The 23904-nt window shown below is 40.5% G+C and overlaps 1 protein-coding gene across 1 annotated transcript; it reads left to right on the forward strand.

Moving 5' to 3' along the window:
• The first annotated feature begins 7847 nt into the window (after positions 1–7847).
• On the forward strand, positions 7848–23764 carry IFRD1 (interferon related developmental regulator 1). Its single transcript, XM_089524311.1, has 12 exons — positions 7848–8222; positions 13022–13126; positions 15200–15281; positions 17452–17576; positions 17682–17839; positions 18556–18606; positions 18694–18872; positions 19240–19348; positions 20950–21084; positions 21956–22084; positions 22359–22454; positions 23142–23764. The coding sequence occupies exons 1-12, from the start codon at positions 8174–8176 to the stop codon at positions 23229–23231; spliced, it is 1308 nt and encodes a 435-aa protein (XP_089380437.1). The 5' UTR covers positions 7848–8173; the 3' UTR covers positions 23232–23764.
• The last annotated feature ends 140 nt before the right edge of the window (positions 23765–23904 follow it).

The raw sequence follows: 23904 nt of genomic DNA on the forward strand, positions 1-23904 counted from the left end.
AAGAAATGTAGGCTGCAGTCAATTCCCTTCACACGTACTTTGGCATAAATCATACTGAATGCAATAGGAATAATTGAATAGTTGTATTTCTTGGTGGCTGCCCCTAGCCTCTGCCCTCTGATAGCTGCTCCCTAAGTCCTTCCTCCACTTTTAAAACTCAGGGGGCTGTTCCCACTATGAATGGCTCTCTCTTTGATGGCCTTCCGCTGGCAGGTGAATATCTACCCGTTCATATAGGCCCTACAGGGGTAGGCAACCTTTTTGACCCGGGGGCCGGGTTGCTGTCCCTCAGACAACTCGGGGGGCCGAAGTAATAAATAAATAAATAAATAAATAAATAAACCGGGACAAATGTAGGACAAAAATTTAAAATGGAGGACACTTTTAAAATTAAAAAAATGGAGGACACGCAAAAAACCTGCTGATTTTTTTAAAAAATGTTAATATAAATGCATGTTCCTGAGGTTTCTATAGACAATTGCCCCCCTTGCTCCTCCTTGCCCCCCTCTTGCCCCCACTTGCTCCTCCTTGTCCCCCTTGCCCGCCGCTTGCCCCGTGTGCAAAGGCCCCACGCGCCTGCGTGGGAGGCCAGAGGCCCCGGCGGCAATCTGCAGCAGGGCCGGGCTGGGGCCAATTCCTAGGCCTTGGCGAGCCGCATGCGGCCTGCAGGCCATAGGTTGCTGACCCCTGATATAGGTGTTTAAGGAATTACTATAAGGACAAGCTGGGATATTGGACCATTTAAAAAATTTGCTACAATTTCTCTCTCTCTCTCTCTCTCTCTCTCTATATATATATATATATATATATAGATAGATAGATATCTTTTTAAAATATGTTTTATTCTTTTAATAACTTTCTGTTTTAATGCCGTAATAGTTTACTTCCTTTAAAATGTATTTTTTTTTTTAAAAAAAATGTTTTTGATTGGACTGTTTTTAATGCTATTAAGCCGCTCTGAGTCCCAGTTCAGGGAAATGAGCGAGATACAAATAAATATAATAAATAAATAAATAAATAAATAAATAATTTTGATGCTTTCCCCTACAATAAGCCAACTCTTTTTTCTGCATCTCCCTCTGCCCTTTGATAGCTGCTCCCTAAGTCCTTCCTCCACTTTTAAAATTCATCACCCGATCCAAGCCTGGCAGGGGTCTCCCCCCCTCCATAATCTCTAGATTATGGAAAAATAACTCCACACTCCTCCTGCCATGATGATTGACATTTATTTTTGAAGCGGCACAAACTAATGGGGATGACAATCGTGCCCAAAAATCCCAATTACACTGGAGTAAGGAAAAGATCCTGTTCTGTACCGAGAACAAGGGACCTTTTGGAATCGATTCCTGACAAGCAGCAAAGCCAATCAGAAATCGCGTTATACTGCCAGTGGAAATGAGCCCCTGTGGTTAGCAATCCCTTCATGTGAAATGTTCCACAACTAATCCTGAAATATAGGTGCTAAGAAGCAGGTAATCCTCCTCTCCATAGCATTCTGCTACCCCAGAAGTAGTTGCCTTATTTGAGGTTGCCACTTTAGGCCACAGGAGTTCGATTTATAAACCCTATCCCACACAACACTGTTCACCTGGAGAACCTGCGAGAAACTGGGAGTTTGGATCTCTATACTTCTACTTGGGACTCTTCTCCCCAAGGGTGAAACAAGAAAGTCATGCCCAGGATTTCTCCCAAATTAACAATGGTCCAGTCCTGCACCCACAATATTTTGCACAGCAACCATCAGGGCCTTGTTGGTTTAAAATCTTGACTCATTTCTCATTGAATTTAATAAAGAATAATACTGGCTTTAATCAATGAAAACATCGAGAAAGTTTCTTATTGAGTCAAGGAAGTGTCAAAAAAGAGAATGAGATGAACAGTGGACTCTTGGTATCTACTGGGGTTTGGTTCCAGGACCTTTAAATATAATATAGATATATCCCTTTAAATACAGTGACATAGTCCCTTATCTGAAATGGCAAAAATCAAGCTTTGCTTTATGGAATTTATATATTTTCTTGAATGTTTACAAGCCGTGGATGCTTGAATCCATGGATAAAGGATCTGTGGATACAGAGGGCCTACTGCTCAACTGAAGATATGTCCCTTATGGCAACAGAAAATGGAAGTTGGAACTGGGTCATGGCTGGAGAGAGACAGTCAGAAGGGCTGAAACAGAAAGAAAACTGCAACGCAACTAGAGATCAGAAAGAAAGGCAACTCACATCTTTCAGGAGATTGACTGCCACTTTCCTTGCCTGTTTTTTCTCTAATCTACACCCCACCCTCCCTCTAAAGAATCTATTCTAGAGATTATGAAAACTAACTACTAAGTAATAATAATAAACACTAATAACACTAATAACAGAACACTAATAAATAAATAAAACAAACAGCTACATCTATGTCTAAAAGGATACAAAACAAACTGAATCTCTAAACTCTAATTAAAATAAAGGCTAACTCTAACTCGCTTTAACTCTCTCAAACAACTCCTCCCTCCTTCTACCTCGATCTCCTTACTCCCACAAAAGGGCTTCTTTCTTCCTTAAAGGCTGCCAGCAGGGACATGTCACAAAGGGTTCTCTTTGTGACATGTCCCTGCTGGCAGCCTTTAAGAAGCTTGACTGAAAGCCTCTTAAAGGCTGCCAGCAGGGACATGTCACAAAGTTCTCTCCATTGTGAGACATGTTCTGATGAAGCCCCACAACTGAGCTTCCTAGCTCCTATCTTCATGGAAGATTGTTTTAGGGTGTTCAGTTTGTTTATCCAACTTACCCACATACAGATATCTAGAGCTGTAGGTACATTATGAGTTTGGATGTATGTTCTTCTTCCATCTGGATGGATGAAGAGGGGACCGAGAAATTAATTAAAATTAACTAACACGATCCATCTCTTTGTACTAGACTTTGGTGTGCCTGGTTCCAATGAAATTGTCATCAAGGCAAGTCTGGAGTTTGTTGGACTGTCCATTCTTGCCAAAGTTTCACGTAGAAGTAATATCAGTTGTAAGGGCCCATTCCTATTCCATCTCCTCATTCTGAATGTTCAAATGTTTGGTCATTTGTTTAGGCTAAGCTTCATCCAGTTTTTCACTCTGACTTGGAGGTCTAGAGCAGACCTACACAGTGGTGTCACTGTTGTTCCCCTTCTCCCCTTCTGTAATTTTACCCAAAGGCTCTCCCGCCTTCCTTCCATGATCCAATTCATGGATCTCCTGAGATGACTTGCTCAAACCCAACATTGTCACCTGGAACTTTAGAGAGCTTGGTTTAAGCCCAGTGTCCATATCTGCTTGCAGAAAGGCTGGAACAAGATGAACAGAGGCTTGCCAAAGATCAGATCCCTTTCAGGGGAGTCTTTCTGGGGAATGGCATGGCAAGAACATTGGGAGAGCTGGCTAACCCCCCACTTTAGCCCCTTCCCCTTCCAAGAGGAGAGCTGCAATCAGCCTTGGTCTGGAAGGGATACTTTTCTTTCAACTGGGAGATCTTTTGACAGAAGTGGGCTGGGGAAACTGTTGACCTCCTGTCCCATACAGACTTCAAGGACCTTTTTCTGGCTCTTTGATTTCCAATACCCCTCCCAAAAACATGCATCTCTAAAGATTTTTAAAAACATTTTCCAGAAATTCATGCCCTCAAATGGCTTAAGATAGATGAAAAATGCAAAATGCTATGAAACCAGATGGAGAAGGGATCAGGCATGGAAGGAGTTTGGGGCTGCATCCATTTTTAAAAGGAGAATTGCTATTCCCAGAGGGTTTGTTGGGCAGAAATCCTTTTTGTCCCCCAATGTTTAGAGGTCAGAGAGACCCAGAGGGGCCCATATCTAGCAGATAGGAGAGGGTTGATGTATGTGACCCACAGTGTGTGGTTACTTCCACTGACTAATGGGTTATTCAGACATTGTTTTTCAGACCAGACTCTCCATCAGAACTTAACAGGAACAGCCAGACACTGTTGTGAAAAAGAATAAAGTGGAAGCTTTATTTAGATCACACGGTGACCCCTGAACTATTTCATCAATCATAGCTCCCCAAAACCCTATTCAAGTTCTTTCCCTGGCTGACTGTCTTATCTCTATTAGCACCTTCTCCCTGTGTCTAGGCCATGTTTCACTAATATGCCCAGCAATCTTTTTTCCTATCTCTAGGCTAGTGATTCCTTCGAATCGCCTGACCACCTTTGGGGGCTGGAAAGATCCAGGAGGTGATGTGGAAAAAGGGGGGTGGCAAAGGAATGAAATAGACCAGTGGAAGGAGCAGCTTGAAGCCACCCTTTCCGAAGCTGGATTGTGGCCATCGCAACTGATTGCCAATCTGTCTTAAAGCCGCCTGGAAAAGGAGTGACAAATAGCCGCTCCTTTTTCAGGTTCCAAAAAGCTGTCTTTTCTGCCCATGCTGTGACTGGAAGCCAACTTCATGACACTCCAGCGGCATGTAAATGTTGCGCCGCCAGAGCATCATGAAGCCGCCCCCATGTAAACAGCTGGTCAGCTTCCGGTCAGCTTGTGAGCATGTGGCATGTAAATGCTACGGTCCCAAGCCACCGGCTCGAATGAGATGGTGGCTCAAAGGGTTTCGCCCCTAAGTCAGCATTTTTTACAAACTCTATTTGATAAAATTGAAATTACAGTGGACCCTTTTTATACGCTGGGGTTTGGTTCCAAGACCCCCCATGGATAACAAAAATCAGCTCTCTCTACACTTTTGTTCAAGGTTGCATCAGCACTGCAGAAATAATGCAGTTTGACACCACTTTAATTGCCATGGCTCAATGCTGAACACCCCTAGGCAGACTTAGGTTTGGGAAAGGGTGCTAAAGGGGGTCTAAAAGGGGGAAGTCAAAGCATAAACGAGGATTATATGGAGGCTTTCAAAGAAGCTGGAACTGCCTTGCCAAAATTAAGGTTCAACAAGCGGAAATGGAAAAAAAAATATTGACGGTGAAATCCTGCTCAGGAGTAAGTCCTGTGGAGTGTGATGGGATTTACCTCACACTTTAAAATCTACTTTTAAAGATTAAGGTATCAAGAGGTCTTGGGAAGGAGGGTGGTAAAGCTGGAGAACTGAACATCCTGGGAAGGGGTTTCTCAAGACATATGGGGGCAAAGGAGAAATGGCAAGAAAGCTTTGGATGGATTTTAGGAGTGGTCCTTCCAAGAGGGCTATCTCCCCTCCATGGGAGCCACTTGGGTTAATCTCATAGTGCTTCCATAACGGTGAGTGTATGTGTGGTAGCTCCATGGTATATAGCATATGCTTTGCATGGAAGACGTCCCATGTTTGATTTGAAGCATCTCCCAACAGGATGAGAAAGACTCCTGTCTGAAGTGCTGGGGAGATGTTGCAAGATGCTGGCTGAGATTCTACATAGTTCCAAGTAACAAGGGTTCCACATGTGGAACTCTGCAATGGCTCCCATTGTTTTCACCCCAAGGGCTCCCTATTTTGCTGAGAGAATCCTCTAGTAATTCCGTTGCTGGTGAAGAAATGTCTGGCTATATTACTCAAGCCAGGCACACACATGGGAACTTCTTCCACCAAAATCCACTGGGGACCTTTAGAGGTCTCATCATGGGATGCCATCAGTCTGTGACTGGTTAGGATGATATACATGAATGCTTCTCTAATTCCTTCTGCTCTCCACCAGCAATGGTAGTTGGCTGACACAGTGACATAGTGGGTCACGGAGCGACTTTCATAGAATCCTAGGATGGTCTCCCACAGGGTCATCCAGTCCAACCCTCTGCCATGCAGGAACTCTCAATCAAAGCATCCCTGACAGGTGGCCCTCCAGCTTCTGTTTAAAGACCTCTCAAGAAGGAGACTCCACCACTCTCTGAGAAAGCATATTTCACTGTCAAACAGCCGTTACTGTCAGGAAGTTCCTCCTAATGTTGAAGTGGAATCTCTTTTCCTGGAGCTTGCATCCATTGCTCCAGGTCCTGTTCTCTGGAGCAGCAGAAAACAAGCTTGCTCCCTCCTTAATATGACATCCCTTCAAATATTTAAACAGGGCTATCATATGATCACTTCTTAACCTTCTCTTCTCCAGGCTAAAGACCCCCAGCTCCCTAAGCCTCTTCTCATAGGGCATGGTTTCCAGACCCATCACTATTTAAGTCGCCCTCCTCTGGACACGCTCCAGTTTCTCATCAACCTTTCTGAATTGTGGTGCCCAGAATCGGACACAGTATTCCAGGTGAGGCCTGACCGAAGCAGAATATAGTGGTCCCATTAGATTCCTTGATCATTCTAGACACTATACTTCTATTGATGCAGCCTAGAATCGCATTGGCCTTGTTAGCTGCCGCATCGCACTGTTGACTCACGTTCAGCTTGTGGTCTACTTGGACTCCTAGATCCCTTTCACATGTACTCTTGTTAAGTCAGGTGTCCCCATCCTATATCTATGCATTTCATTTTTTCCTGTCCAAGTACAGTACCTTAAATTTCTCGATATTGAAATTAACGGTGTTAGCTTTGGGCTAGCTTTGTAATCTATTAAAGCCATTTTGAATTATGACTTTGGTCATTGTGTGGTGGAAATTCCTTGTTGAAATAAAAAAACTATAGAAAGATGGAGTCACCTTTGTCAGCCAGAGAGAAGGTTTTTGAAATAAAGGCTTGGAGTTTGGAAAAACTAGAGCAAAGGAATAAGGAGTGCATCTTGACCTGGATGGAAGCTGGCACCAGTAAAAAGACATAACATAAACTACTGAGATAAGGATACATAGTTGACATTCAGAAGCAAGGTTAGAAGGAAGGGTAAAGGAGGGGGTAAGGAGTGATGATGCAGTTTTAATGTATGCATGTATTTCTGTTCTGATTGTAAGAATTCTGTATGTTTAAATTGTAATTAGCCAATCAGGTGTATTGAAGAAGCTTGTCTTCAATAATATAAAAAGAGCCATTTTGTCTTGTTCGGGGTCTCAGCTTTTGGAACTTGAATTCCACTGAGTTCAATGTTTTCCTTTGTCGACAATTGGAAATAAACTTATGGATTTTCAATTACTAGGTCCTCTTGCGAATTCCTTGCTCTGCCAATCCTAGATTTTTAAGTTTCCTGAAATTTCTGTTACAATGGAACAAGGGAACACCTATCTACACAAAAAGTTACATAGGCAAGCATAAGGTGGAATTACGTTTGCGTATTTCATCAACAGGGTCCCTATCTGCTTGCAGAAAGGATACTTCTCCAGCGTGGATGCCTTAGTTTAGGCTTGGGACTTTGGGAGTGGGGTGGTTTTTCTGCCTTTTACCTCAGGCTTCAAAATGTTTTGAACTGACTCTGTCACCTGAGGGATAAGATATTCACACTAATTTGGATTTCTTAAAAAAACAAGCCTTTAAAGCCTCTAATACACACATATATCTGTTTGTGTTGCTTGTGTATACTTTTATTTCTATTCATTTTATTGCAGCCACTTCCTCTCCTCATTCCTAATCCTTGGCCTTTGCTCGCCTCATTAAACCCAGGCCTGCGCTTTGCTTTCGCTAGAAAAATCGACCGTTGGGGGTCGTGTGAGGACAAGGAGAGAGAGAGAGAGGGAACAAGGCGGGCGACGTGAGGCCTTCGCGTGCCGTAATGGCCCCCGCGTCTTTTTGGACCACAAATCCCACCATGCAACGCGCTCTGAGTGACAATAGACCGCTCTCCAAGCAGCGGCGTAAACTACTGTACATCGAGGGCGGGAAACACTAACCATCCCAGAGTTCGCCGCGCTTCTACGTCATAGCAGCAGCGGCGTCCTCCTATTGGCCCGTTTCTAAACCACGCCCCTCGTGACGTCATTATCCCCGCCCCCCCGTTCCAGCCGGGGAGTCTATATAAGTCGCGTCGGCGGCATTCCCCCGCCTTTAGTTCCTGGCGTCTGAGAGGAGAAAGATGTATCGTTTCCGTTCACGGGCCTCCACGGGGATTTCTGCCGCCGCCGCTGCTACAGTCGCCTGCCTCCCTCAATCACATCCGCTGCCTCGGTCCGGGAAGCCGGCCTCACAAAGACGTTTCTATAGTAAAAAGCGCTCTTGCTCTTCGATCGGCTGATTGTCACTGACTTCCCGGGCGAAAGGAGTGAAAAGGCCGGGGACCGGAGAAAGCCGGTGCCGGAGCGCCAGGAGGAGCCGCGCGGAAACATTGCCGCTGGACAGGCCGAGGCCGCCGCCATGCCCAAGTCTAAGCGGCGAGGAGGGGGGAACCCGCGCGGAACGTCAGGTGAGCTACTGCGCATGCGCACCTTGCGCGAGGGGCACTCTGGGAGCCGTAGTTCCGCTGCGTGGCAGCAGAGGAGTTCTCTCAGCCCCCATTTTACCTTGTCTCTCTCCCCCTTTAAAGAGATATTTTTTTTGGACTTCATCTCCCAGAAGCCACTGCGATGTTCGCCAATAGATAGGGATTCTGGGAGATGAAGTCCAAAACCAAAAACCTTAAAGAGCACAGTTTGGGGACTGGCTTTTTCCCCTTCTATGATTTTATTTATAACAAAATAAACTCTTTAAAATATTTTATATTTATAACATTAGAAATTTATAATTTATATATGTAATATATAAATTTATAATGTATAACATATATATATATATATATATATATATAATTTTATATTTTATAACAATATATTATATATACTACATATATATTATATTGTATATATAATATAAATTATAACATTATAAATATATTATATTTATATTCAAAATATAAATATAAAATATTACCCTTTAAGAAATCTTGGGCAATTGCCTACATTGCCATTTAAAACTCACATTATATTTACGTCGCTTCCTTGGTTCCATTTATAACCTACACTTTAATAAGTAACAGTTGCATATTTTTTTGCCTTTTTCTATGTCTGTTCTCTTTCCTTACACACTCTCATTCAAAACAGATAAGTAGGTAATCCTGTCTATTCGTCATATATATAATGTGTGTGTGTGTGTGTGTGTGTGTGTTTCCAAGCTGACGAGTGTGTGGTGGAGATGTGCTAAATGAAAATATAGTGGGAAAAGATTCAGAAATACTTAAAATCAAATACGAATTAAGACCAGAGTTTTACCTATTAAATATGTTAAAAGAGATTGACCTGGTTATTGATGAAAAAAATATTGGAGAATTTTATTATATACGGTTTCTGCAGGTAGACTTTTGTTAGCTCAGAAACTGAAATATCAAGAACTACAGTACAGTATTTGCGATAGAAAACTGGCTTATGAAACTAAATCGAGATGAAAGAAAAGGGGACCACCCTTTTAAAGGCTTTAAATCCAAGGAGTCTAGGCCCAGCCAGTGACTTAACTACAGCTGGCCATTTGATTTCCTCCCATGCCACACAGCGTCCTTAGTAATGTTTTCTTTCTTTTTTGGTAGCAAAATTATTCATAAAATTCCTCCATATCACTGAATGTAGTGGTAATAGCCGTGACGTAAAACAACTCACAAAATTAAAATGGTACTTTTAAATGCCAGTGTCACATGCTCAGCCTGAATGTATTTACATGTTCATGGGGTTAAAGTGGGGGGGGGGAATGGATAAAAGATGGTAATTTATTATTATTATTATTATTATTATTATTATTAAGCTTTATTTATAGAGTCCTGTAAATTTATACAGTTAATCAGTTAAAAATAGAATAAAATAAGCCTGCCTAAGGTGTACATTCTATGAAATTAATTTAGCATAATACATACTGATACATATTAACACTAAAAAATAAACTATAGCAGGCAACAAATAAAAAAATTCACCTACGGTAGCAATCAAGTGTTAAAGGAAACTGTTGAAGTAATGTCACCCCTCTCTATTGAAACCCCTAGTCCTAGCCTTGGGTTTTCCTATGTAAGGTTAGTATCATTTTTACTGCTGACTTGGGTTGCGTCTGCATTGGAGAGTTAATGTGGTTTGTCACCATGATAAATGCCATGGCTAAGTTCCATGGAATTCTGGGATTTGTAGTTGTGTGAGTTGTTTAGCCCTCTCTGTCAGAGAGCTCTGGTGCCACAAACAGGAAATGCCTTTGTTTTTCATAATTAAAACAACAGTGTTGGTTCAGTGTCCCAGTTTACATCATGGGGCCTATTTCACACTACATAGTTGTAAGCTCCTGGATACCACTTTTAACTGTCATGGTTCCATCTAATGGCAAACTGGGGTTTGTAGTTTTGTGAGATATTTAGCCCTCTTTGTCAGAGAGTTCCAGTGCCACATACAAACTACAAATCCCACAATTCTATAGCATTGAGCCATGGCAGTTAAAGTCATGTCAAACTGAATTATTTCTGTAGTGGCTGTCTGGCTCAACTCAGCTGAGCCCTGCCCAGTCCATTCCTGCTGTCTCAGTCATAGGGAGGGGTAATGTTTTAACTGGAGACGTCATCAGTTTATTCCCCTGTTGGGAAATTATACGAGATATTAATCATCAGCTAGGCTCCAGTCACTGACTAAAAAACCCCACTTAACTTCAACACTGAGACAGTGGCAACAGAAATGTGTACTTTCCCTGCAAATTTTCTCTCCCTAATCTGAGCTGTAATCTCCGAAACCTTTCCTGGTGCTAATGATTCCATAAGTTACTTTTGTCAGCTCTCTGGTTTGGAAAAAGGTTGTGACTTGAAAAATGTGGCTCAAGTATTTGGTTAATATGGGAGTTGTGGGATCTTGCTGTTCTAGAACAGTGATCCCCAAATTCTGGCCCTTGAGGTGATTTGGACTTCAGCTCCCAAAAGCCTCAGCCAATTTAGCCAACACCTGGGAAGGCAGTGTTTTGGAACCACTGTTGTATAAGTAAAACAAGAAGTCTAAGGATGCCAAGGCTGGGCATTCATTTTAATGAAATCTGCAGAAAAGTTTACAAGAGTTATGAAAATACTGCATATGGTACAAAGGCAAAACAATTCTTTAGGAGCATTGCTGGCTGTGGGATGCTGTGAGATGCATCCAGTGGTGTCCCTGTTGCTTTTTTATTTCCCTATCATTTTATTTACTTCTCTACACCCAGATCTTAAAAACTACAGTTAAAGACTACAGCAGCACTTACAGACTACAAAACTCCTTATCTGCAGAATTTTTATCCAAGGACTCAAGGATCCACAGCTTGAAAATACTCAAAGAAAGTACAAATTCCAAATAGCAAGCCTTGATTTTCCATTTTATATAAGGGACATCATTTTGCTATGCCTTGTATTTAATGGGACTTGAGCATCCACGCATTTTGTTATCCACGGAGGATCCTGGGACCAAACCCCAGCAGATAACAAGGTCCCGCTGTAATACATTTCAGTTAGCACAACATTTGTTGACTGCACTCCATCAGAGGCAAGGAATGGAGCCATGATGTGGGCTGCAGTCCACAAAAGGTTTTTTCCCCCACATAAAACTTGTAAAAGATGCCATAAAATGCTGAGATGTGCTTTTTATGGAAATATTTAGTACAATATAAATACCTTTAGTACAGCAGACGGAATATTTCCTGGTTCTCATAGTCGGGAAATGATCATGAAGTTATGACAAGTGTCATCTAACAAGCAGAGAAGCAACAAGTGCTACCCAATTGGCAAACAGAGGAAAAAACCTGAAGTCTCAAAAGTTGTGCATTCAGATCCATGACATCTTCTTGACAGTCATGGGAGAAACGAATCACTAATAACCTGGCATTGTTACTATATACAGTATAGTACAAAATTAACCTTACAAGGCCAGTGCAGTACATACATGGCAGGTCTTATCCAGTGATATCAGCTAAGTAATTGCTTTGTTTTTCTGGTTTTCAGTTCTTTTTTCCCACTGCCTGAATTTGATAATGGTTTTTAATTTTCAATGTTACTTATTACCTTAAGATGTTGAGGTGGGTGGGCAATACTCATGGTAACAGTAATATGTAAATGTTCATCTCCAGTATCGGAAGCAGTATAACTGTTTATTAGTTATTGGAGGATAGAAGCCACATCTAAACTTGTAAGAAGGCTTGTGGCCTTCTTGTTGGCAACTGATCAGCCATAATGTGAACATTGATTGGTTCTCTTTGATCTCATCTAACATAGTTTGATCTTACATGTTAATGTTATCCCCCACATGGATAGAAAAGTTGAAGGATGGAAGATGTGATTTGCAGAACCAATATCTATGAATTACAGTTGGCTCTCCATATTTGCGGGCTTGACTTTTGAGGATTTGATTATTTGCAGTTTTGATTAAAATGTTAATTCTACTTTGCTAAACAAATGCAAAAAAAAAACCCCAACAACACAAGTTTAGCATTTGGACAGAGTTAATTTTCAACCGGAGAGCCAGCATAGTGTAGAGATTGTAGTGTTGGAGTAGGATTCTGGAGACCAGGGTTCAAATCCCTGCTTAGCCATTGAAACCTGCTAGGTAAACTTGGGCAAGTCAATCTCTCAGCCTCTGAGAAATGCAAAATGTCCCTCTGAACAAAGCTAGCAAAGAATCCCAATGATAGGTGTGCACTAAAGTTATCATAAGGCATCTCTTTGATCATACTTCTTAATTGCACATGTTGACAAGTCAGGTTTCTGCTGAAGTGAAACAGCACTCGGATTTATTTGCAAGACTGTTCTTTGACCATAAAAGATCCCTTTGAGATTGAGGGCAGAGGTTTTCAGCAGTCTGGAGCTGAATGGTAGGTTTTTGTTTCTAATGATCCTGTATTTGGCCTTTACATACATAAGTGATGCACTGTCTGTATAGTTTCTGTATACTGATTTGGAAGTTAAAAGAGCTTCTGCAGTTATAAACTGAAGGCTTCAGTTCATTGAGAGGCTTGCTGCTGCTAGGTAAGTTAAGTAAGGGCTAGCTGAGCCCTTTTTGTGCTTACTGAAATATGTGTTTCTTTGATATGTAGCCAGGGTCGGTTTGTCTTCCTTCCTGCCACTTTGCTCATAGTAGAGCCCAAACTCTATGGTTTACCAATAGAATGTTATAGCAGTATATTAGTCTTAATAAAAACAGATTATCAAAACCATTTCCAAGTATTAACTTGAGCTAACCATATTTTTCTCAGGTGCCCAGCACAGAAACATGCAGCCTTTTAGTGATGAAGATGCATCCATTGAAACCATGAGCCACTGTAGTGGCTTCAGTGATCCTGCTAGCTTCACTGAGGAGGGTAAGTCTTACTGAAAGATTGCTACAGAAGAGAAGTTTTTGGAAAGAACAAAGTAGATTATTCTAAGATGGGGTCTTTCTTTGGTAAAAGTCCTTGGAGTATAGCCTAACATAAGGTCCATTTGCAGTGACAGTGCACCCCTTGTTCTGTTTACACACCCTAGGAGAATGCCAGGTATGCATCTTTTCTGGTCCATTTGCATCTTAGTGAGAATATGGCACTTCATTCCAAGCCATCAGGGACTGCCGTCTCACTACTTTAGCATTGCTTCAGTGGTGCAGAACACACTGCAGAAATAATCCAGTTTGAGACCACTTTAGCTGCCCTGGCTTAATTCTAGGGAATCCTGGGAACTGTAATTTTGTGAAACATTAACCTCTGTCAGAGAGATCTGGTGCCACAATAAACTACAGTTCCCAAGATTCCCGAGCACTGAGCCAGGGCAGTTAAAGTGGTCTGAAATTGGATTATTTCTGCAATGTGTTTTGAACCTGTGCTTCTTGGATTCATAGGTACAGGTAGAATTGACCACTCTTTTGCCATCTTCTTGCAGTTGGCTAGCAACAATTCCATGCTTCACATGTGCCTGACACACTCCTACACCATTGTGGGTTGCTGCAAGGCTCAAAGCCTTGTGTGGTTTTGCCACTAAAACTCAGCAAAGAAGGGTGGAGATAGATGGATGAAAACAGACTGAAGGAGGAAAATGGTAATGAACAGATGGCACTGTAGGGAGGAATTATATCAGGGAGAATGTAGAGAAAGAAAGGTAACAGTTTGTGAAACAGAGCTGTAGAAAAACTTGGAGGCAGAAAAACAGCTGAAAGATGTGAGTGCAGGCATCTGAATTACAGGCAAATGAGGACATGGTTGAGCAGTGATCCTGCTGGGAAGACCAATAGATGGGACCTGGCAACATAGAAAAAGGGAATGTTTGAGGGAAGGGTGCAAAAATGGTGCAAAGAGAATGGTGGTCTTTATCATTTATTTTTGAAACGTTTTCATAGACAACAAGTCAACAGGTTTATTGAAAGAGTGCTTATTTATAAATAAAACATGGGAAGTTAAGACTCCACCATATGTTACTCGCCCTGTATTATGATTATGAAGGGCCTGTTGCCTTTTCCCTCAGGAGTAACCATGTGGGTGGAGCATGGGTTGCTTATATCTAAATGCCTTTAAGATACCTTCAGCTAGCAATGTTATTTATTTGTTTGTTTTATATGCCTCCTTTCTCCTAAACTGGACCAAAGATGACTCACAAAAGCTGGGTTTTTTAAAAAAGTACAATTTTAAAAACACAAAAACATCACATTAATGTAAAAAGATAAAAATGTAAAACATACAAAAGCAAACACCCCAGCAAGAAGTGTCCCTGGGCACAGTTACATATTAAAAGCTTACTTGAAGAGAAGTTTTTGCCTGCCAGCGAAATAAGAGCAGGGAGGAGACCATTCTAGGCTTCCCACAGGAGGAAGTTCCAAATGCTGGGAACAGCCATTGAGATGGCTCTCTCCGAGAAGGCTTTCCAACAGAACCTGCTCCTCACCTGGCTATAGAGATTAAAGGTTGCCAGAATACTTCAGACAGAGTTTCTTCAGGAAAGCTGCAACAGTTAAAAAAGTACCGTTCTGTTCTAGATAGAGTGCGTAAAACTACTTAAGTCACTGAGGATCACTTGAATAGATCTATTGAAGCAGAAAAGGTGCATTGCTTTTGTTAGTTCCAGGATACCCAGTAAACATTTTTTATGGAACATGGCTGTGATTTAGCAGCAATTGGGGGGGATTGGCCCTTGTACTTCCCAAATTTTTTCATCTCTGTTCTAAGGTGAAACCACAATAGAATACATTTATTACTGCAGGGTATTAGAATGACATCTGTGATGACACAATCTGTCCCACACAGCCACCAAAAATAGTGAAAAACTGAGTAGAGCATCTATGGAAGAGCTGGCAAGGCAGAATTGGAACAAAAGTTATGGAAATATGATTTTCACAGAACTCAGAAAACTGATAGTCAGTTTGTACAGATTAAAGTTTCTGATAGTTATCTTATTAAATATATGTACAGTGGCTGAAGTTGATGAGGAAACAACCCAAGAAGATTTGGAGTACAAGCTGAAGGGATTCATTGACCTTACATTGGATAAGAGGTATGGGAGGTCTTAGAAATTATCTTAAGTGGCTTTTCAAATTGTGTATTAGAGCTCGTAGTGTACTAACGATAAACTACTTCCAGGAGCTGTGCCATAGATGTTTCTGAAGTGAACTAATTTGATTAATAAAAGTTGGGGAGCTATCACTTTAAGTCAAAGTCCTTCACTGTGCCTCACTTTTTAGATAGCTTTCCATAGTGGTAGAATTCAAAGATGTAGCCATGTTAGTCTGTAGAGTCAGTATGTGCAGACTGAAGTTTACGAAAGCTCATGCTGCCAATTTCTTTCAGCTACAGTGGAACCTCGGGATACGAAATACCCGGGTTACGAATTTTTCGGGACCCGAAAAAATCCAATTGGAAATTATTGATCCGGGTTACGAACGTTTTTTCGGGTCCCGAAAAAACTTTTGGTGCTTTTCGCCGCGATTTTACACCAAATCGCGGCTTTTCCCCATTAGCGGCTATGGGGATTCGGCTTGCGAAAGCCGTTCGGGTTACGAAAGCGGCCGCGGAACGGATTATTTTCGTAACCCGAGGCTCCACTGTAATCTCAAAGGTACTACAAGGTCTCTATGTACTTTTTAGATAGCTGTTGTTGCTCAGTGGTAGGAAATATTACATTCAAGCTATTTGTCCTTCAATCCAATTTTTCAGTACATTCATCCTATTACATTTTGTCAGCCCACCACTGTTTCAATCAAGCCCTTGGGGATTTATTGCATGGCGTTTGGGTATTTATTGTATTTGTTGTAGCTGCTTGTGCCAGTGGAACTGTGTAGATGCAGAGTTCAAGCATCTATCAGGCAACCGATTACCTGTTATTTCAGTTTGCTTTATTTTCATTTGATTACCACTTCTTCCTCTTCTGATGGAGATGTAGGTTTGCCCGTTTTCCAAAGCAATGGAAAATCTGCAAGGAGAGAGTATTGTATATACTCGACTATAAGTCAAAAAAAATTATGCCCCAAAACTGACCCTAAAATCCTGGGTCAACTTATATATAGGTCAGTACAGTAATACAGCTTAGAAAGAACCTGAAAGAAACACTGCCTGATGCCCCACTCTCCCTGCCTTGGTAGTGATCATTGAAAGAGCTGCCAAAGCAGAAGAGTGTGTGTGTGTGTGAGAGAGAGAGAGAGAGAGAGAGAGAGAGAGGTGATTCCCTTCTCAATCCAATGTTAAAACCTTCTCTCCCCATCCTTCTCGTCCTCTGGCTCTCTCTCTTCACCAAACATCCCATTTAACTAACCCCATCAATTTCCCTATTTAACTCCACTTCCCTCTATTCCCAAGCCGATGTTAAAACCTTTTTTGCCCACCCAACACCCCATTTCCCTCCTCTCCCTTCCCTTCTCAGTCCAGTGTTAAGATCTTCTCCTCCAGCACCTGGGAAGTGGTGGTTGAGAGAGGTCCAGAGAGGAAAGAGGAGGGAGATAAGTGGTTTTCCTTTTGTTTTGTCCTTTACATCCTTTGTTCATGCCCCTATGTTTTACCCTTGACTTACCCACGGGGTCATATCAAAATCCATGATTTTGACCCTAAACCTTCCCTCGGCTTATACATAAGGTCAACTTGTACATGAGTATATATGGTATATAATTTTACAGAGCGATCATCTCCTTTACATTTTAATAATGTAATGTTTTTAATTGTTCTTAAACTTGTATTTTGTATGTTTTATAGTGTTTTAACTTGGACTATTTTAGATTTGTAAGCCGCCTTGAGTCCCTGTACAGGGAATAAGGTGGGATATAAAGAAACATAATAATAAGTCAGTGGAGTTAAACATTGATATGTATCAGTTGTCACAGTTGAGGTTGGATAGGGTTTTATTACCAGTTTTCAAGTTTTGATCTTGCCAGAACTAAATTAGTGATGGTGATCATGCTGTTTCCAGATGTTGTTGGACTGCAACTCCCATTAACCTGGTCATTCAGTGTCCTGTTTGGGGCTGATGGGAGTTGCAATCCCACAACATCTGCATAGGAACACCTCACCACTACTACTGCAATGGCTCTTTCTTGGTACTACTAGTTTACTTTATTCAAAAGTATTTAAAATGGATAAGAGTAAGTCTAAACCATAAAGAAAAAGCCAGATTGAAAGTAGGGTGTAATTTTTGACTGACAGTTAATCGGGAATTGTTCCATGTTTTGTCCCAATAGTGCAAAGACAAGGCAGTCAGCTCTTGAGGGTCTTAAAAATGCCTTGACTTCAAAAATACTTTATGACTTCATCCTGGAAAGAAGAGTGACACTAACAGATAGCATTGAACGCTGTATCAAAAAAGGTAACACCAGCCATAGCTTGCTTCAAAGTAGGCTTATTATCTTATTATCAAGATTAATTTCTTTTAGATACAGTATTATAGCAAGTTCTTGTTGGCTCTTTGTAGGCAAGAGTGATGAACAGCGTGCAGCAGCCGGGCTGGCTTGCCTACTTTGTGTGCAGCTCGGGTCAGGAATTGAAAGCGAAGAAGTCTTTAAGACCCTTGCACCAGTTCTGAAGAAGATACTTTGTGATGGGTCAGCAAGTGTACAAGCAAGGCAAGCTGTAAGTATAAGATTAAATACCTGGCATTTCAAGAAAAGGTGCAGATAGATGTTCTTTGTCTTCACAGAAACAGTACAATAGAATATTCAAAGTTAAGTAATAGAATATTTCAGTGGTGAAACTGATTCCATATATTTGGATAAACTAACTTTGTGTAATTACCAAGTCAAGGAGAGTGAAGAAGCAGGGCCTGCTTTGCCACTGTTTGTTTGTAGTTATTGGCAGCAAAAAAGTCATAAGGATATTGGCGTGAGTCAGGCAGAGAGCACTTGGAAGTGGGAGTATCCTGAATACATTAATCATTGACAGCTGGTCTGGCTAGAAACATCATGACTGGTTTTGTAGTATTACTCTTACTAATATTGTTATAAGTAACTAGTAGGAGTGTTAGTTGCCATAATTCATAAATATCCTTTTGTTTCTGATGAAATGATAAGTTGGTGATCAGACAGTGCATGCTTGAACTGTTAATTAAAAGAAAGTGTATTAGCAGTGTTGCTATTTTAAGCATATTGACTTGTGGGAATATAAAGCCTGGTAGAATGGTAGATCACTTAGGCTAATAGGACTTAAGCCAGTGTTAGATCATTTAAGCCAATAGTGATGAAATGACTGTGACAGGCCGATAGATGTTGATGAGTCACTGTTTTTAAGATGTTATCTAAGCATTAATAAAACCAAAATCAAGCATCCTGCCTTATATTTCTTTTACCCAGTGTGCCACCTGTTTGGGAGTCTGTTGCTTTATTGCCACTGATGACATTATGGTAAGTAGTTTCATGATAAATATTCTTGCTTAATGGTCAGTTGAAGGAATCTGCTTAGCAGCTTACGTGGACTGTTTTTTAAACCAGGAGTTATATTCAACGATGGAATGCCTGGAGAATATCTTCACAAAATCCTGTCAGAAGGAGAGAAATTCAAGTGGCATTTCCAGCACCCAGAACACAGTTCTTCACATCAGTGCTCTCTTGGCATGGACCCTTCTGTTGACCATTTGCCCAACAAATGAAGTGAAGAAAAAGCTTGAAATGTGTGTATTGAGTTCCATAGTAATTCACTTGGGAATAGTAACTGAACAATCTATCCCCCAGCCCTATCCTTTCGGGTAGGAAGAGTCGTGTAATTTTGCAGTGGGAGGGGAAGTACTCTGGTTTTGACTGACATTTATCCTGGGGGTGTAATGGAGACATGTAGACTCTGAAGAGGCAGTGGGTGCAATGCATTGAAGTCTCTTTGGAAACTGTGAGCTGGTTGCAAGATGCTAATTCTTTTGGACCTTGAAATGTATGATCTGAAATTTCCACAGTCTCACAAAAATATCATTCTAAGCCTAATATTGCATTCTGTCAAATAAGGCTTTCCTTACAGATAAATAAGATGCTTCTAATTTTCTACAGGCACTTACATAAATTTCCCATCTTGCTATCTTGTGATGATGTAAACATGAGGATTGCTGCTGGAGAAACATTGGCTCTTCTGTTTGAACTGGCAAGAGAAACTGATGCAGTAAGTCCAAAGAACCACAGAAGAGAATGTAAAAAAAAATGGAGTTAGTAATTCTTGTCATGATTTTTATAGCATGCATTGTAGTGTTCGTTGCATTATTGTAAAGAAATAGACCACATTAGACCAGCCTTCCACAACTTTGGTGTTCTCTAGATGTGTTCGGCTACAACTTCCATCAGACTCATGTAATGTGGCTATTCAGCAAGATAGTACTAGGCAATTATTGAATAATCAAAGAACAAATCTCTCACAAAAGAAAAATGATCCAGTATATGCAAACATTATTAGGACCTTGGGCTCAATTCATCATTTTAATAATACTATCATTTAATAGTAACAGTGATAAGCAGAAATTAGAATCTTTTTATCAAGACTTGTCCTCCTGCTCTGTGTATATGACTACCCTGTCACATTTACACACCATTATAATGTGATCTTGTAGCATGTTGTTGAATTACCACATGCCAACAGTGACAGTATTTGTAAACTTCATGTACACTGGAATTTATACCATATGACTGCTTTCACTTTATTGATTTGAATTGTTGCAAAATTCAATTTGCTTTATCAATTTTTTATATGTCTTTATTAATATCTTTACTTTTTTCCTTTGACAGTGCTGAAGAATAGTATCAACTTATCTATGTGCCTGTCTTGGGATGGTAGCCAGGAGAACCCTTTGACAACATAGGATAACACAGAATTAAAAAATGAATCAAAACAGTGTATTTCTTGGTATCTGTTTTGAATATAATGGAATCCTTTGTTGCAGTTTGATTCTGAGCTATTGAAATTTAATTTTTGTGGGAGGAATACTGGACTTTGATGATTTCAGCCCATTGCAGTAATATAACATGTTAGTTATTTGCATATTTATGACTCCATTTACTTCAATTTCTGCATCTTCTCTACATTGTCCTTGCTCAAGTAACAAGTTGTTGTTTGGCCTACTTATTGTTTCAGTAATAGCCTACATACATCTAACCTTAGTAAATTCACCCTATTAATCATAGGAGAGACTGATGTTATCGTACATGAACTTATGAAATAAGTAACTTAGGCAGACTGATTTGACATCAGATGAGAAAATGGGACATGCAAGGAAGAAGAGGATATTCAAATATTTGAAACAGTTGTGTAGTTTGGAAGCCGAAAGATGCGGAATGCAGTAGTCCAGTTTTGAGAGGACTGCTTTGCCAGGGTTTTAAAGTCCAGACACTATTCAAACAGCAATACAGATAAGATTTCCACGTTAGAAAAGTAAATTGATGGATGCACTATCACATCAATTATTAGTTCATGCCAAAAGATGAAACTCCAAGGGTCTGAAGATGGATGGTATAAACAAATTACCATATATTTCAGAAAAGAAGACTCAGAGGAGTTCCTTACTGTCTCTTAAAGTTTCTTGCTTTCAGAATTGTGACAGCTTGATCACATAGTCTGCGCATAATAGTGGTTTGTCCTGCTCTTTCCGCTGTTCTTCTGAACCAAATGAATGGGTTTATTAAGTAATCAACTTCAGCACTTTGTGATTCTGAAACTTCAATCCTAAAAGCAACATCATGAACTACTGTTCTTTTTCCTTTCTGTTTGGCAAGGATTTCTTCTATGAAGATATGGAGGTTCTAACACAGAAACTGAAGGCTCTGGCTACAGATGGGAATAAGCACCGGGCAAAGGTGGACAAAAGGAAACAGCGGTCTGTGTTCAGAGATGTCTTGCGAGCTGTGGAGGTAAGCAGTTAAAAAATAAATGTAGCAAATTTAGGATTTCACCTTTCTCAAAAAGGGGTTTATTATGAGGAATGCTGGTCAGTGCTAAGACGAACAGCTACTTAATATGTTGTACTTGCCCTGTTTCTAGTATTGATGGCAGGATGTTCAGCATGTAGTAAGCTTAACTGAAGAGTGGAGAGGAGAGCTTCAAGTCTTTCACTAGCAGTCATTGGTGTATCTAAAGTGTAGGCTGCCATTAAAAGAAGTGAATGCTAAATGTGAAATGACCAGTCACTGAGAATTTCTAAATTTGTATCATTAGAGTCTTGATTGCTTTGCCTAAAGACAAGCACTGATGCTGAATTTTAGAGTACAGTGGACCCTTTGGATCTCCAGAGTTTTGGCTCTGGCACCCTGGGCAGTTACAAAAAACCATGGATGATCATGCGCCAGATTATTAAATGGTGGTGATGTGAACATGCACACTTCAGCATGTCCATGGTCATGTTGCCACCATTTAATAATATGATGATGTGTGGTTGGTTGAATTCAAGGATATGCAGCCTGCAAATCTAGAGGGCCCACTAGTCTTTGTTTTAATCTTTCAGGAACATTTACTCATTTTTTAAAAAAATCAGATGTTTATAACTGTCAGCCTCAGTGCAGCAGTGATGTTTGGAACGCTTTTCTAATGCAGGTTTCCCCAACCTTATATATTCCACATGTTTTGGAGTACAGCTTCCAGAAGTTCCAATCATGGCTGGGGAATTTAGTAGTTTGATCTTACTAATTGTATATTGTCTGTCTTTATATGATGGCTTGTGTGTGCTTAGCTATAATCATTTTAAAAATCACACTCAGCATTGCAACTTGTTTATTTGTTTTACAGGAGCATGATTTTCCCACAGAGACAGTCAAATTTGGACCAGAGCGCATGTACATTGATTGTTGGGTTAAAAAACAAACATATGATACTTTCAAGGAAGTCTTGGGGTCAGGTTTGCAGTATCATTTGCAGGTAAGTTGTTGAGCAGAAGCACTTCCATTTCCATTTGTCTTAAGTCATCTGTTCTTAACTGCCACATTCCTTTTCTGTCTTTTTAACAAGACAAGCTACTGCAAAAAAAAAGGAGCAGGAAACCACTTTGTGATGTTCCATAAGCCTCCATTTTAGTAGGATACACTTAGAAACATAACGGGGTATACTTCATTGGGAATCTCTAAAATTGCCTGTTAAATATGAATACTTGAAAGTGGAAAACTTCAGTGACTAACTCTGACTTCCTGTGCAGTCCAATGAGCTCCTCCGGAATATTTTTGAACTTGGGCCACCCCTGATGCTTGATGATGCAGCTCTTAAAGCCATGAAGATACCCCGTTTTGAAAGGGTATGTGACTTACATTCTCTGAAACTGAATTATATTTTTTTCTCGTGTTAAATGTTGTTTCTGCCTTGTGTTTTGTCATTTGCCTGGGGCACTGAACAGTTTTCTGCTGGCAAAAGCAGAAACTGAATCTGCCTTGTGCACAGATCTCTTGCTCAACTCCTTATTCAAGAGGGCTAGCTGAGTAGCACATGGCCACCTTCACTCAACATCACTCAACTGCTTGAGTTTCTCTCCCAAATGTATGGCAGATGAATTTAGGTTGGCTGGAAAAAGGCAGTGGTGGGGAGCACAGTGGGCATGGAGGCAAGACGGTGAGAAGAGAGGGTGACTTGACAGCTTTCTAAACTTGCACTATGCTTTATTCATTTTCCTAGTCGATCCTTAAAATGTTTTTAATCAACAGACACTTTTTGAAACTTATTAAAAAAAACAAATCTATTTCATTTAAGTTTATCTTGCTCTTTTTCCTCTTGCCTCCTTTTGGAAGAGCATATTGGACCCAAAAAGGCATTTGGATTGATCTAGCTGAGCTGTTACTGCCATTTAGTAGTTGTCTTTTTGCCACCGTAGGAAAGGGGGGTGTCTTCGTTCAGGAAGATGCTATGACTACAAAACTTAACAGAAGAGTGACTAGCATTGGTTTAGACTTATAGTTTGTATCATTGATCTTTCTCTCTTTATTCATAGCATCTGTACAACTCTGCAGCATTCAAAGCTCGGACAAAGGCTCGAAGCAAATGTCGTGATAAAAGAGCAGATGTGGGTGAAGTTTTCTAGAGCAATTATTGAAGATCCTTAACTGGTTAAAATCCACTTCCTGTTGTGTATAACTGCAGTGTATAATGAAATGAAGCTTTTTAAACTATACCTGTTAGGTATCTTATTGTACGTCTTTAGAATATTGATGTAGCGTATGTTAACTACCTAGTTGGAAATGTGGTGTGTATAGGTTAGAATGCAGAAAGGTGGGGGGAAGCTTCTTACACTTTATGGTGGTTAAGATTGGCTCTTTTTGGCATAATCTGTATCACTATTAGTTACATGGTGCTGAGGCCTGTTTTGATTCTGCTCCTTGTTTTTAACAAGCTAATGAACTAGATGGCAGGGCAAAACAAGCCTCCCAACGAGCTGCTATTTTTAGTCAACAGCATTTTAAAACTAGAAGCATGTAGACTGCTAAGTGACCCTGGTGTTCCATTCAGGGATCCCTCAAACTCTGCCTATAGTAACAATGAAGTAGCACAAATGTTAACAGAAATGTTACACATTGTATGCTGAAATGTGGATAATAAATCTGTTTATCTCTGAAACCTGCTTTTGTATACAAAATGTCTGAAATGAGTTGGTGTCATGCACATTATGCATTATATTCCATACACATTATGATGGGGGGAAAGGGGAAGTCAACTTTCAAAATGGAGCTGGAGAGAAACAGACCAATGAAACTTCT

This window comes from Sceloporus occidentalis, unplaced genomic scaffold, assembly GCF_023333645.1.
Source record: "Sceloporus occidentalis isolate IW3139 unplaced genomic scaffold, rSceOcc1.0.p SCAF_5, whole genome shotgun sequence".
Lineage (NCBI taxonomy): Eukaryota > Metazoa > Chordata > Lepidosauria > Squamata > Phrynosomatidae > Sceloporus > Sceloporus occidentalis.